Source organism: Gekko japonicus, unplaced genomic scaffold (genome assembly GCF_001447785.1).
Source record: "Gekko japonicus isolate JY-2015 unplaced genomic scaffold, Gekko_japonicus_V1.1 scaffold166, whole genome shotgun sequence".
Classification (NCBI taxonomy): domain Eukaryota; kingdom Metazoa; phylum Chordata; class Lepidosauria; order Squamata; family Gekkonidae; genus Gekko; species Gekko japonicus.
In genome coordinates, this window is record NW_015173127.1 from 1,541,774 (window position 1) to 1,556,774 (window position 15,001).

The 15,001-nt window shown below is 51.6% G+C and overlaps 1 protein-coding gene across 1 annotated transcript in view; it reads left to right on the forward strand.

Moving 5' to 3' along the window:
- The first annotated feature begins 1,681 nt into the window (after nt 1-1,681).
- Nucleotides 1,682-15,001, forward strand: part of SYT16 (synaptotagmin 16) — a 100,216-nt gene continuing 86,896 nt past the window's right edge. Inside the window, 2 exon segments of the mRNA XM_015422012.1 lie at nt 1,682-1,778; nt 12,078-12,257. Of these exon segments, the coding sequence (XP_015277498.1) occupies nt 1,682-1,778; nt 12,078-12,257 (277 nt within the window).

Sequence of the window (15,001 nt, forward strand, 5' to 3'; positions counted from 1 at the left end):
AGCCAAGGAAACGCACTCAACCTTGAGAGAGGAAAGGTTTATTGCTGCCTCGCCCGCAGTCAGATTAATGGAGGAGGGCTTGGAACGGGTCTCGGAAAGGGGGCTGCTGGCCAGCTTTTGAAGGCTGTGAGTCACCCTTAGAGGGGTTTCCAGCCTCCAGGTGGGGCCTGGAGACCTCCCGGCATTAGAACTGATCTCCAGACTGCAAAGATCAGTTCCCCTGGAGGAAATGGCTGCTTTGGAGGATGGACTCTATGGCATTATACCTATATCAGGGTTTGGGGAGGGGAAGAAGAGATTGGATTTATTTCCCCACCTTCCCTACCCAAAGGAGTCTCAGAGCGGCTTACGATCTCTTTTCCCTTCCCCTCCCCACAACAGACACCCTGTGAGATGGGTGGGGCTGAGAGAGCTCTTTCGAGAACTGCTCCTGAGAGAACAGCTCTGAAAGAACTTGTAACTGACCCAAGGTCACGCCAGCAGCTGCATGTGGAGGAGTGGGGAATCAAGCCCAGTTCTCCTAGATTAGAGACCGCGCTCCAAACCACTACACCGAACCGGGAGGGTTCCTCAGTGGAGCATAATGCAATACAGTCCATCCTCCAAAGGAGCCATTGTTCTCCACAGGAACTGATCTCTGTTTTCTCTGGAGATCAGTCATAGTCCCAGGAGATCGCTAGGCCCCCACCTGGAGGTCAGTAATTTTGCCCCCCCCCCCCTCAGCCGTGAAGCCAGTTGGGTGGTATTGAGTCAGCTGCTCTACCTTGCAGGGTTGTTGTTGGAGTCTCTGGTTTTAGTAGAGTCAGGAATCACTGTGGATGTAGCAGAGTGCACTAGGCATTTCCACGCAGCAAAGCTTTGGTACTGGGTGTGCTAGCAGGCGTACAAAGTTACACAGAGCCAGTAGTCAGATTTAAAAGTAATAAGAGTTCTTTATTATACAGAACACCATTCTGTCTCGAGATCAGTTGTAATTCCAGAAGATGTCCAGGCCCCACCTTGGGGATGGCAACGTATGACTCAAACTATATTAAGCATAACTATTCTTTCCATTGGACACAAAAATCCTGAAAACACCTGGGTGTTAACATCCCTCTTGATCTAAAGGAGATCTTACAGTATAATCAGGGCTCTAGTCGGGGGGGAGCTCTCAGGTACGGAGCTCCGGAAGAGAACCTCTAGGGGGCGGGGCGGTCACGTGGTGAAGCCCCGCCCCCTTCTTTACCCCGCCCTCTGCTTCGATCCTCATTCCGTTTGGGAATGAGGATGAAGCAGGAGGGTAAGTAGCCGGGCCTTCTGACACACTTCCGGTGATGTCAGGGGGTGTGGCCTTCTGTCACTTCCGGTGATGTCAGGGGGCGTGGCATATGCAAATAAGTTATGCTAATGAGTTATGCTAATGAGCTCCGGCAGCTCTTTTTCTACAACAAGACCCCTGAGTATAATTATTTAATAACTAGTAAAGAAATATCCACTCTTTAAAAAAAAAATGGGACTATAAAGGCCTCTCATGGTCGGATCGGGCAAACACTAGAAAATCTTTTATGCGATCAAAATTTCTATACTACTTCAGAGCAATACCAATCAATTTGACGGCTTTGCAATTGGGAGTATGGCAGGCGAACTTCAACAATTTTGTATGGCAATATATAAAACCTAGAGAGCTTTATGGCTCTCCAACATGGCTACCCTTTTAGAATTCAGAATTCAGTGGGAAGTCCCTGTTTCGGTGACGCAAGGAAAGTTGATGGGGAGAAGGTCAAGATTGCTAGGATTTGGTACGTCCCATTGGTTGGGAGTCTGTGGGAGGGGCTGTGGCTCAGGATTAGAGAATCTGCTTGGCATGTGGAAGGTCCAGGTTCGAACCCTGGCATCTCCAGTTAAAAGAAGAAGAGGAGGAGGAGGAGGAGAAGGAGTCTCAGAGCGGCTTACAAACTCCTTCCCCTTCTCCTCCCCACAACAGATACCCTGTGAGGTAGGCGGGGCTGAGAGAGCTCTTTTGAGGACTGCGCCTGAGAGAACAGCTCTGAGAAAACTTGTGACTGACCCAAGGTCACACCAGCAGCTGCATGTGGGGGAGTGGGGAATCAAACCTGGTCCCCCCAGATTAGAGTCCGCGCTCCTAACCACTACACCAAACCAAAAGGCAAGCAGAAGAAGAAGAAGGAGGAGAAGAAGAAGAGATTGGATTTATACCCTGCCCTTCACTACCCAAAGGAGTCTCAGAGCGGCTTACAAACTCCTTTCCCTTCCCCTCCCCACAACAGACACCCTGTGAGGTAGGCGGGGCTGAGAGAGCTCTTGACAGAAACGGCTCTTTTTCAAGGACAGCTCTTGTCAGAACGATGGCTTGCCCAAGGTCATGCAGCCAGGTGCAAGTGGAGATTAGAGTCCAGGCACTTAACCACTACACCAAACTGGCTGAAAGACCAGGTGATGTGAAAGACCTCTGAGTGAGTCCCTGGAGAGCTGTTGCTAGTTTGAGTAGACCAGGCATCCCCAACCTTTCCAGGCCTGCAGGCACCTTGGGAATCCTGAGAGGGGGGTTGAGTCCCACTCCAAAATGGCTTCCACAGGAGGCGGAACCAAACAGAATGCCTCCCACCTCCTGGGAAGAAGGAAATCCTGAGTGGGGAGTGGAACCACACACTGACTCAGGAAAGGCCTGGTGCTCACCGGTCCTGATCCTCCAGTGGCTGCCAGTTATTGCAGTTGTGGGAAACCCTTTCATTTGACCGAGGGCAGCCAGTAATAAGCCCGGCCTTACAGTGTCCCCACCCACTTTTTGATAAGTTCGGGGGCACCGAGGGAAGTACTGGTGGGGCACCACGGTGCCCCATCACCACATTGGGGACCCTTGGAGTAGACAGTAGAAGAAGAAAAGAGATTGGATTTATCCCCTGCCCTTCACTCGGAGTCTCAGAGCGGCTTACAAACTCCTTTCCCTTCCCCTCCCCACAACAGACACCCTGTGAGGTGGGTGGGGCTGAGAGAGCTCTGACAGAAGCTGCTCTTTTTCAAGAACAGCTCTTATCAGAACTGTGACTTGCATAGGGTCATCCAGGCAGGTGCAAGTGGAGGAGTGGGGAATCAAACCCGGATCTCCCAGATTAGAGCCTGCGCACTTAACCACTACACCAAACTGGCTTTGATGGCCCAATTCAGTAGTAGGCGGCTTCACATGTGTTCAGGTTGTCCTGATCATGAGTTGCCTCTGGCCACTTTCCAAGGCCGAACCCTCGCTCTTCCCCGTTCCTCCTTGCCTGGAGATTGATTCGAAAGGTCACCTTTTGAAAGGCGGGGAGAGCGGCGCATCCGTCCCGTCCCTGGCAGCCGGCAGAACCTGGCGATAATTCAGCCTCTGGCTTGTTTGAAATAGATAATCAGCAGAGAGGGCCCCGCCGCCCTGCGAAAACGCAACACATTTTATTTCTGGAGTGTTTGCACATTGCGTACGCCTCGCACATGAATAAAAGTGCCACCTGTTTGCAGCTGATAACTGTGGCTGGCGGTGCGCGCATCGGCCCCCTTTCCTTCAACAGCAGGCTGCTTTTTGTCGGCGGGGTGTGTGTGTGTGTCTCCAACAGCTACGGCGTGACCCGCATTTTGTTAAGACAGCTGTGCATGCTGTTCCGTTTCCTTTAATAAGCCTCCATCGAGTTTGTACAGAATCCAGCCTCTTCCGCCCCATGTGAGATAAGCTTGGGAAGTTCCTAGGGAGGCATAGTGAAACGTCGTAATTCTGGGGGCTGCCGGAGGGCCGGCGTTCCAGAGACCCGTGCCGTTCCCTGCACCTGGCAGAAGCAAGATGAATAGACGAAGGGACGCAAATGTCACGATTTGTTTGGGTCCCTTGCAGAATTAATTGCATTTCTTGATTAAATAATTCAGGGTTTGTGTGTGTGTGGGGGGGGTCCAGAGCCAGGGGTCGTTTCGTAGAAAAAGAGCTAGGGGAACTCATTAGCATAACTCATTAGCATATGCCACACCCCATGACATCACCAGAAGTGTGTCATAAGGCCACACCCTTTGACATCACCAGAAGCGTGTCATAAGGCCAACGGTCCCGGCCGCCGCCGCCGGCCTTGCAGCTCCACCGCCGAGCCCCATGAGGGGCCCGGCGGTGGACCTGCAAAGCCATCGGGAGTGCAAGGAAGCCCCGGACCGACTGTGGACCTGCAAAGCCATCGGGAGTGCAAGGAAGCCCCGCGAAGGCCCTCCCTGGCCCCAGGCAGGCAGGGGTGGGGAGAGGCAGGGAGGAAGCAACTTACCCTCCCTCTTCTCCTGCCTCCTCCTGGCTGAATGAGGGCCGGAAGCGGGGCGGCCGGAAGCAGGGGGCGGGGCTTCGTCATGTGCCCCGCCCCGTACCTCACCCGGGGGAACTGCGATCCCCCCGAAATGACCTCTGTCCAGAGCCCAAGTCTTACACATGCAGAGATAGTTCTGTACAGAACCACCCAATAGGTTTGCCAACTCCTGTCTGGGAAATCCTGGGGGATTTGGAGGCGGAGCCTGGGGAGGGCAAGTTTGGGGTTCACCCTCCAAAACAGGAAGTCGTGGAAGCAGTGACAGACTTCATGTTCCTGGGATCCAAGCTCACCGCAGACTGTGACTGCAGCCATGAAATTAAGAGACGCCTGCTCCTTGGGAGGGAAGCGATGGCGAACCTAAACAGCATGATAAAAAGTAGAGACATCACCCTGCCACCAAACGTCCGTATGGTCAAAGCAATGGTATTCCTAGTAGTCATGTATGGCTGTAAGAGGTGGACCATAAGGAAGGCCGAAGAATGGGACGGCAAAGGATGAGATGGTTAGACAGTGTTATTGAGGCAATGAACATGAAATTAAGCAAACTCCAGAGGATGGTGGAAGACAGGAGGGCCTGGTGTGATGTGGTCCATGGGGTCACGAAGGGTTGGACTCAACTGTGCGACTGAACGACAACAACGACAACAACTCCAAAGCAGCCTTTTTTCCCAGGGGAACTGATCTCTGTAGTCTGGAGACCAGTTGTAATTCCAGAAGATCTCCAGGCCCCACCTTGGGGATGGCAACCCTACCACCCAAGCAGGGAGGGGGGGCTGTGGCTCAGTGGTAGATAGGGTTGCCAGGCCCCCCCCCCCCCCCGGCCACTGGCATGGGGTGGAGGGTAGGTTTGTCAGATCCAGGTTGGGAAACTCCTGGAGATTTGGGGGTGGAACCTGGGGAGGACAGAGAACTCAGTGGGGCACCATGGCCATAGACTCCATCCTCTGAAAACCTCCATGGAGGGTTTTTAAAGAAGAAGAAGAACAGATTGGATTTATACCCCGCCCTTCACTACCCAGAGGTGTCTCAGAGCGGCTTACAAACTCCTTTCCCTCCCCCTCCCCACAACAGACACCCTGTGAGGTAAAAGAAGAAGAACAGATTGGATTTATACCCCGCCCTTCACTACCCGGAGGTGTCTCAGAGCGGCTTACAAACTCCTTTCCCTCCCCCTCCCCACAACAGACACCCTGTGAGGTAAAAGAAGAAGAACAGATTGGATTTATACCCCGCCCTTCACTACCCGGAGGTGTCTCAGAGCGGCTTACAAACTCCTTTCCCTTCCCCTCCCCCTCCCCACAACAGACACCCTGTGAGGTGGGTGGGGCTGAGAGAGCTCTTGACAGAAACTGCTCTTTTTTCAAGAACAGCTCTTATCAGAACCACAGCTTGCCCAAGGTCATCCAGCCAGGTGCAAGTGGAGGAGTGGGGAATCAAACCCGGTTCTCCCAGATTGGAGTCCGCGCCAGTTTGGTGTAGTGGTTAAGTGTGCGGACTCTAATCTGGGAAAACCGGGTTTGATTCCCCACTCCTCCACCTGCACCTGCTGATGTGAGCTTGGGTCAGTCACAAGCTCTGGCACAGCTGTCCTTGAAAAAGAGCAGTACCGTCTCGGCCTAAGCCACCTTGCGGGGCTGCTGTGGGGATAAAATGGAGGCAAGGAGAGCACTGTTGTGCGTCTTTGGGTCCCCCACTGGGGAGAAAGAGAGTATAAATGAAATAGATATTTAAGCACACATTCTTATAAAGAACATAGAGGATGGGCATTTCAGATGATCCCTGCTGTCTAGAGGGAAGGAGTAAGAATTAGAGATCCTTTGAGGGGGGAAGAAGAAGAAAAAGAAGAAGTGGTTTTTATACTCCGCTTTTCTCTATCCTATTCTCTATCCCTTCCTCTCCCCACAACAGACACCCTGTGAGGCAGGTGAGGCTGAGAGAGCTCTGACAGAAACTGCTCTTGAGAGAACAGCTCTGAGAGAACTTGAGACTGACCCAAGGTCGCTTCATGTGGAGGAGTGGGGAATCAAACCCAGTTCTCCCAGATTAGAGTCTGCCACTCTTAACCACTTCACCAAACTGGCTAGCAGGATACTGAGTTTGTTTGGCAAAAAATGATTAGGTTTGTATTTACTATGGTATGTCCTTCATATAATTCAAACACAAAGTGTGTCATAGCAAGCCTTCTGAAACTGAGCTGTGAGTTTTTCTTTAGTTGTTGATAGATTTTATTTTCATAGCTCTTTAGGGTTTGCGATACGGCATAGGCAAATGTCAAGAGGTTTGGAGGACAGTGGCTGGAGAGGGTGGAGTTTGGGGAGGATGTGACATTGCTTCCAGGTGATGCTCTAGGAATCTCTGCTTGTCTCTATGGTAAAGACCATAGAGATGAGGGGAGATTCCTAGAGTAACACTGTAGAGTCCCATTTTTCTCTCTCCTGTTCTTCAGTTTTTCAAGCGCAGAAGATTGGGGCCAGGGGCAGGGAATTCCCTGCTGGTTGTGGGCAGTTGTGGGAACCCAAAGTTATTTCTGGATCTTCAAAAAGGTGACCTTCCACATTTGGGGGCGGGGTTATCCACAATGCCAGATGTGCAGCTTTGACAAAGAATATTGCTTCACGCACTAGTTCAGCTCTCGCCATCCTGAATCTGCCACGTGTCGTTTTCCCTTCAGAGTTTCTGCCCACAGAACAGCTCTTAGTGTGTGGGCCTGCATGTGCGTGTGTTTCCGTGCATGCGCGGGCTGTATAATTAGCCGTCGACTAAGAAGGGTACCATAGGAACCAGGCAGGCAAATAATACATGGCTCCAAATGTATAACGAGGTGCAATTAGCGCAAACGGGATAAATTAGCAGGCAGTTTTATAGAGTGACTGATCGGGGAGGGGGGGGCTTGTAATGGGAAAAGTGCCAGGGTGGCGGCTACCCTCTCCTCTCCTCCCACCTCGGAGCCAAGAATAAATTGGAACAAAGGGATTTGTTGCTTGGGAAAGGGCTGCCTCCCAGAATGAATTGTTGAGAGCCCATTGGCTGAAGGACTTCAGCAAGTCCCTCCCCTCCTCTTTCCCCGGGTTAAGTCTTTCTCTGCTCCCTTTGGGGAATTCAGGTGGCTGCCTGAAGATGTTCTTATAGACGGAGCGGCAAAGGCTGTTCTTTCTCCCTTTGTCTTCTATCCATCACGACTCTGTGAGGCAGGTTAGAGTTACTCTTCTTAGATCTCTTTTTCTACATTTTAACATAAGAACATAAGAGAACGTAAGAGACGCCAGTGTTGGATCATAAGAGAAGCCAGTGTTGGATCAGGCCAATGGCCCATCCAGTCCAACACTCTGTCACACAGTGGCCAAAAACACCAGGTGCCATCAGGAGGTCCAGCAGTGGGGCCAGGACACTAGAAGCCCTCCCCTGTTGACCCCCCCCCAAGCACCAAGAAGACAGAGCATCACTTGCCCCAGACCGAGAGTTCCTATCTACACCTCATGGCTGATAGCCACTGATGGACCTCTGCCCCATATGTTTATCCAATCCCCTCATAAGAACATAAGAGAAGCCAATGTTGGATCAGGCCAATGGCCCATGCAGTCCAACACTCTGTCACGCAGGGGCCAAAAACACCAGGTGCCATCAGGAGGTCCAGCAGTGGGGCCAGGACACTAGAAGCCCTCCCACTGTTGACCCCCCCTCCCAAGCGCCAAGAAGACAGAGCATCACTTGCCCCAGACCGAGAGTTCCTACCTATACCTTGTGGCTAATAGCCACTGATGGACCTCTGCTCCAGTTGTTTATTGTAAACCGCTCAGAGACTCCTTTGGGTAGTGAAGGGCAGGGTATAAATCCAACCTCTTCCTCCTTAGAATCACCCAGACTTCCCCTTCGCTGGCTCTCCTATTGGTGGAGTTCTTTGGCAGGAAAACAGCATGGAAGAAAGAGTTAAAGGTCAGGTTGGCCGTGGTTATTACTTGGATGGGAGACCACCAAGGAAGTCCAGGATTGCTACAATGAGGTGGGCGATGGCCAACCACCTCTGACCATCCAGGCTAGCCTGATCTCACCAGGTCTCAGAAGCTAAGCAGGGTCAGCCCTGGTTAGTCCTTGGATGGGAGACCGCCAAGGAAACCCAAAGTTGCTACACAGGGGCAGGCACCAGCAAACCGCTTCTGTTTCTCCCATGCCCTGGAACGCCATGAGGGATCATCCATAACTTGCGTGCGACTTGACAGCCCTTTCTACCCCCAGACCCAGCGCTGTCCTGTCCTGCAAACAGCATTCGTGGCTGTTGCATTTGGAAAAGAAAAGAAAAAAACTTTCAAAATGTGGTGATGGAACCAAAGCCATAAGAACATAAGCCCAGTGGCCCATCTAGTCCAGCATCCTGTCTCACACAGTGGCCAACCAGGACCAAGTCTGAGTCCAGTAGCACCTTTAAGACCAACAAAGTTTAATTCTGGGTATACGCTTTCGTGGGCAGGCACACTTCTTCAGATCCCAGTTCCTCTGGAGGGCCGACAGCAGGGCATAGAGGCCGAGGCCTTCCCCTGATGTTGCCTCTTGGCTCTTGGATTCAGAGGTTGACTGCCTCTGAATGCGGAGGTTCCCCTCAGTCACCAAGGCTAGTAGCCACTGATAGACGTATCCTCCATGAGCCTATCTAATTCCACTTCGAAGCTGTTTATTCCTGTGGCAGGGAACTCCACATTGTAATCACTCTCTTTATAAAGTAGTATTTCCTTTTGTCCATCCTGAACCTACTGCCCATCACTTTGAAACTCAGGAGAGGAGAGCTCATGTGGTGGTGTCTTTGGCGTGAACTTTGTGCTACTGAATCTCGCAGGCTTCTCTCACAGGCTTCTGAGAGCTAATTTAGTTCTCTGGTGCAGCCACAGCAAGTCAAATGGCGGCACAGATGGCCCGAGGAGAGTTGTGAAATGTTGTGAGAAACATATGCGCCTTTGTCATCTGGAGCTGCTCTCCCTCCTTGCCATGCATATGACTCTCTCTGTGCTACTGGGAACTCTGCCTTTATCAGGGGTCCTGTTTTGTGGAGAGTTCCCTACGCACTGGCAGTCTGAAAGAATTGTACAGTGAAAAATGTGGGTTTGTGGGTGGAGATTGCCCACCCGATCCCATATCCCTTCATTGAGAGCCAGTTTGGTGTAGTGGTTAAGTGTGTGGACTCTAATCTGGGAGAACCGGGTTTGATTCCTCACGCCTCCACTTGCAGCTCCTGGATGACCTTGGGCAAGCCGTAGTTCTGTCAGAGCTCTCCTGGAAAGGGCAATTCTGGAAAGAGCTCTCTCAGCCCCACCCACCTCACAGGGTGTCTGCTGTGGGGAGGGGAAGGGAAAGGAGCTTGTAAGCCACTCTGAGACTCCGAGTGAAGGGCGGGGTATAAATCCAATCTCTTCTCCTTCTTCTTCTTTGTGTTCGAGGTGAAAATTAATACAATCTCCAAAAAGGTGCAGACTAAATTTGTCACACGCTCAAGGTATTGTGGTTTTGGAGGGGCTGTGGCTCAGGATCTGCTTGGCATGTAGAAGGTCCCAGGTTCAATCCTGTGCATCGCCAGTTTCAAAAAAGGACCAGACAGTAGGTGCTGTGAAAGACCTCTGCCTGAGACCTCTTGTCTGAGTAGACGAGACTGACTTTGATGGACCAAGAGTCTGTTTCAATATAAGGCAACTTCAGGTGTGAAGGTGTGGGAGGGGCTCAGATCTCAGCGGATGGGCCACCTTTCCCAGTATGACCCTGTACAGCAAATCCATCTGCTTTGTCACAGTTTCCGAAATTATGTAAGGCTGAACTGGTTAAGCAAGCTTTTTCTGTGAACAGTTAGCTTCTTAAGAACATCAGAAGAGCCCTGCTGGATCAGACCAGTGGCCCATCCAGTCCAGCGTCCCGTCTCACACAGTGGCCAACCAGTTCCTCTGGAGGGCTGACAACAGGGCAGAGAGTAGGGTTTCCAGCCTCCAGGTGGGGCCTGGAGATCTCCCGCTTTTACAACTGATCCCCAGCCGACAGAGATCAGCTCCCCTGGAGAAAATGGCTGCCTCTGTGGCATTGTACCATGCTGAGGCCCCTCCCCTCCCCAAACCACGCCCTTTCCTGGCTCCACCCCCAAAGTCTCCAAGTATTTTCCAACCCAGACTTGGCAACCCTAGCAGAGAGGCCGAGGCCTTCATTAGAACATAGGAAGAGCCCTGCTGGATCAGACCAGTGAGGGTCCCTCTAGTCCAGCATCCTCTCTCACACAGTGACCAACCAGTTCCTCTGGATGGCCAACAACAGGGCACAGAGGCTGAGGCCTTCAGAAGAACATCGTGGATCAGACCAGTGGTCCATCTAGTCCAGCATCCTGCCTCACACAGTGGCCAACCAGTTCCTCTGGAGGGCCAACAACAGAGCAGAGAGGCCGAGGCCTTCCCCCGATGTTGCCTCCTGGTGCTGGGATTCAGAGGTTTAGTGTCTCTGAAAGTGGAGGTTCCCCTCACTCACCAGGGCTAGTAGCCATTGATAGATTTATCCTCCATGAATCTATCGTCATCCCCTTCTAAATCTGTTTATTCCTGTGGCCATCACCACATTCTCTGGAAGGAAATTCCACATTTTAATCCCTCTCTTAACAAGACTAGTTCCGTGTTTGTTGGCTTATGGAAGCAGTTAGTAATTCTTTAGAATTGAAGGGCGGGATAAAAGTCAAATAAATAAATAAATAAGGCCCCGGTCACACGGCAAAGTTGCCGCGGGAGAGGCACGGGAGTCCCGCGGATTTTCCGGGCGCGATCTCACCCCAACATCTGGGAAGTGCAGTGCTCCCGTGGCGAACCCGTGGCTCCCCGCTGAAGGTGCGGAGTTAAAAACTAGTACCTACGAGGTACTAGTTTCCTGAAACGGCGGGCCAAGGGCGGGCGTCTGATCGCGTTCCCGGTGGACTTACGTGGCATCCAGTGCCCGCCGCTGGTCATCTCCGCAGGTTGCATAACAGCGCCCAACAGCGCATGCGCACAAAGAGCGATTGCCAGTGTGATCGCGCGGCACGGCTTCTGTGCCGTGCTGCAGGATACCCGTCTGATCGGCATTTCCCCCGAACTACGGGACCTCGACCGGGACGTGTGCTCGGGCAACCACGGGTTAGTTTCCTCTGGGGCATTTAGCCACGCCTCCCCGCGATATCCGGCCCATGTAACCGGGGCCTAAATAAATATTCCATTTAATTTTGTTGCAAGCTGCCTTGAGGTCTTTATGGAGAAAAGCTGGTAAAAGCCCTACATGGCTTGGGACCGGGATGTCTTCTCCCATACATTCCTTCCCAGGAATTAAGATCACGGAGAATCCCTTCTACCTGTCCCACCAAATAAAGATGCTTGTTTAGTAGGTCCTCGAGAGAGGACCTTTTCCGTGGCGGCCCCACAGGTATGGAACAGCCTCCTCCAGGGAGGCGCACCTGGCCCCCTCGTTGTCAGTCTCCAGGAGGCAGTCGATGACAATTTTATTGAGCGTTGCATTTTGATTGATGGAGCTTTTATTATTGGCAGTCCTAACTGACTTTTATGGGTTTTATAATTGCTGTTTTTATTGCATTTCTTATAATGTTTAATTTGTATCGTAAGCCACCTTGAGTCTATTTGAAAAGCAATAAATATTTTTGAAACGCACGTTTGAGAACACACTGTTATACGGATGTCCTGCAAGCAGCTGCCAGGGGTAGATTCCCCCCCAAAAAAACCCGGACCAATTTAACACGTTGCTTTCTTCTGTGTGCTTTGTCGCCAGTTACCCCTGAAGCGATCGGGTTCCTCTCCGCCGTCGGGGTCTTCATCATCCTACTCACCATCCTGTTCCTCTTCATCAACAAGAAGCTCTGCTTTGCAAATATAGGGGGGTTCCCCTGCTTGGAGCAACGGGGGAAACACAAGAGCTATAGAGAAAGGTCTGGGGTCCACGAGGGACTCGGTAAGCAGTATTCCAGCCTTTCCGTAAAATGCTGAACCTTACTCAGGCTTTGATTTAAATCAGGGGTCCCCAAACTTTTTGAGACTCCTGGCTCTTTTGGAATTCTGACACAGCATGGTTGGACGCAGCGACAATATGGCTGCTGAAGGAGGTGGAGCCAGCCACAAAATGGCTGCCACAGCAACAATATGGTTGCTGAAGGAGGTGGAGCCAGCCACAAAATGGCTGCCACAGCTTACCTTCAATCACCCGGTGAAGATCCTTCTGCCGTGGTGGCGGCTGTTGCCAAAGCAATGTTTGATAAAAATCTGCACAGCCAATCAAATCTCCAGTGACTCGTCAGAAGCCTTGCTGGGCAAAAGCCGCGCCTGGCCACACCCACATTCTAAAAGCACTTGACTGGTGCCAGGAAAGGTATCAGTGGGTGCCATTGTGCCCACAGACCTGATGCTAGGGACCCCTGATTCAAAGAGTAAGATGAGTGTCCTGTTTCTGGTATGAATTGTATGCAGAAATTTTAATTACTCTCCAAGAGGCCATCTTGTTTGGCTGAACGGTTATTGTATGTGTTACAAAGAAAATGGATACTGTCTAAAATCTCTATTCTGATCCTTTTTGGGGCGGTGCCTCTGGGAAACTTCTGGATCCTCCTGCCGAATGCTTTCTGCTTGGTGAAGGGCGCTCTCCTTCTGGCTCTCTGGCTTTGGGTTGGCTACCAAGGGTAACTATGGAAGTGCATAAAAAGAGGGACTCCGGAGTTCTCATCCCTTCTGATGAGCATACCCAGGTTCATCTGGGGTCACTCCACCATTTTATACACGTTTGTTTCGAGCCAGGGACTCCTTTAAATCGTGCTGGGGCGGGGGGCTGAATCTGGTTGGAACCCCACAGTGTGGGAGGCAGAGCGGATCCTGCTTTTCACCTCCATGCTGTTTTTCTTCCTTGGAAGTGCACCTATTTGAAGGCGGACAGCTAGATTCGAGTCCGGTAGAAACCAACACGTTTTTCAAAGTAGAGAGCCAGTTTGGTGTAGTGGTTAAGTGCGCGGACTCTAATCTGGGAGAACCGGGTTTGATTCCCCACTCCTCCACTTGCACATGGCTGGATGACCTTGGGCAAGCCATAACTCTGGCACAGCTGTTCTTGAAAAAGAGCCGTTTCTGTCAGAGTTCTCTCAGCCCCACCCACCTCCCAGGGTGTCTGTGGTGGGGAGGGGAAGGGAAAGGAGTTTGTAAGCCGCTCTGAGACACCTTTGGGTAGTGAAGGGCGGGGTATAAATCCAATCTCTTCTCTTCTTCTTTTACCTCACAGGGTGCCTGTTGTGGGGAGGGGAAGGGAAAGGAGTCTGTAAGCCTCTCTGAGACACCTTTGGGTAGTGAAGGGCGGGGTATAAATCCAATCTCCTCCTCCTCCTCCTAGAAGCTTTCAAGAGTCAAAACTCCATTCAAGGAGAAAACACAGTATGTGTGTGTGTGTGGGGGAAGCAGGCTATCCTCTGCCTCCCACATTGTGGTGGTCCCAAACAGAATCGGGCAACCACAGCACAGTTTAAAGGAGCTCCCATCTGGGAATTAATTTTTTAAAATGGTGCTGCCTCCTCAGGGTGAACCCCGGGATGCACATCACATCTAGTTGGGGCCTTAGGTTGAGTCTGGAGAAAATAATATCTGGTAGTTCACAGCGCTGATTGGCTGCTGCTTTGTGACATCGTGCAGTTTGGCTATGTTTAAAAACCAGTTTCCTTTGTTGGAAAAACCAAGTAGTAAATGGACCCTCGATTCCTTGAATATGCCAACTACGTTTTGCAAAATAGCTCTAAAAAACCTGTTGGAAGATTGTGTGTGGGGCGGGGGGTGGGGGTGGTGAGGCCACATGACGATGAGCATTCTGTTTGCTGATAATCACATCTGTCAAAAGCACTGAGTGGGATGCCGGGCTCACTCTTGAGTGTTTCCAAAAAATGCAATGAACGTTCTTTTAAGTTACATCTGAATTATCCTGTCTGTGCATGCCAAGGACCAGTGAATGGGTGGGTAGTACTGCGGGTAAAAGGAAGGCAGTACTTTGGGTCAAAATCAAGAAATGAGGATTTGCAAAGGCCTGGAGAATCTTTGCAGAAGACCGAAACTTTGCACAGGACCGAAACATCTGGAACCGAATGTTCTAGATGTTCGTTTTTCTCTTGTTTCGAAGCACAAACAATACAGTATTTTTTGATGCCGTCCGCTCAGATGTTCTGCAGAAACTGTGGGCGGTGGATTAGAAGTGAGCTGAGGGCACAGATTCCAGAGCCTTTGGATCCAAGTGAATGTTGCCCTGGGTGGATGGATTTCCAGTCCCAAAATGCGACTTCCTCACCTCCTCCACCCCGTTGCAGTTCAAAAAGCATCAGAGATGCATTTAAGGTTGCAGTGGAAGCGGAGGGGGGAGGGGGATGCTGTCCATGAGCAGAAATCCTTCCATCTGTGTAAACTCGCCATTGGATCCAAGCCATGAGGTTCAGAACACAGGTAAGGAATGTAGGGCTGCCAAATCGGGCCAGGGGGCGGGGAAACCCCCGCTTTGGAGGCCCGATTTCCGCCGCGGTGGAATCGGGCTCCGGGGGAACCCCGCCCCCGGCGTGCACGTCACTAGGAAGTGACGTGGGCACGCCGGGCACGCTGGGGGCGGGGCCCCGCCCCCAGTGTTCCCAACGTGCCTACGTCACTTCCAGATGACGTGCACGCGGTGCACGCGCGCACTCA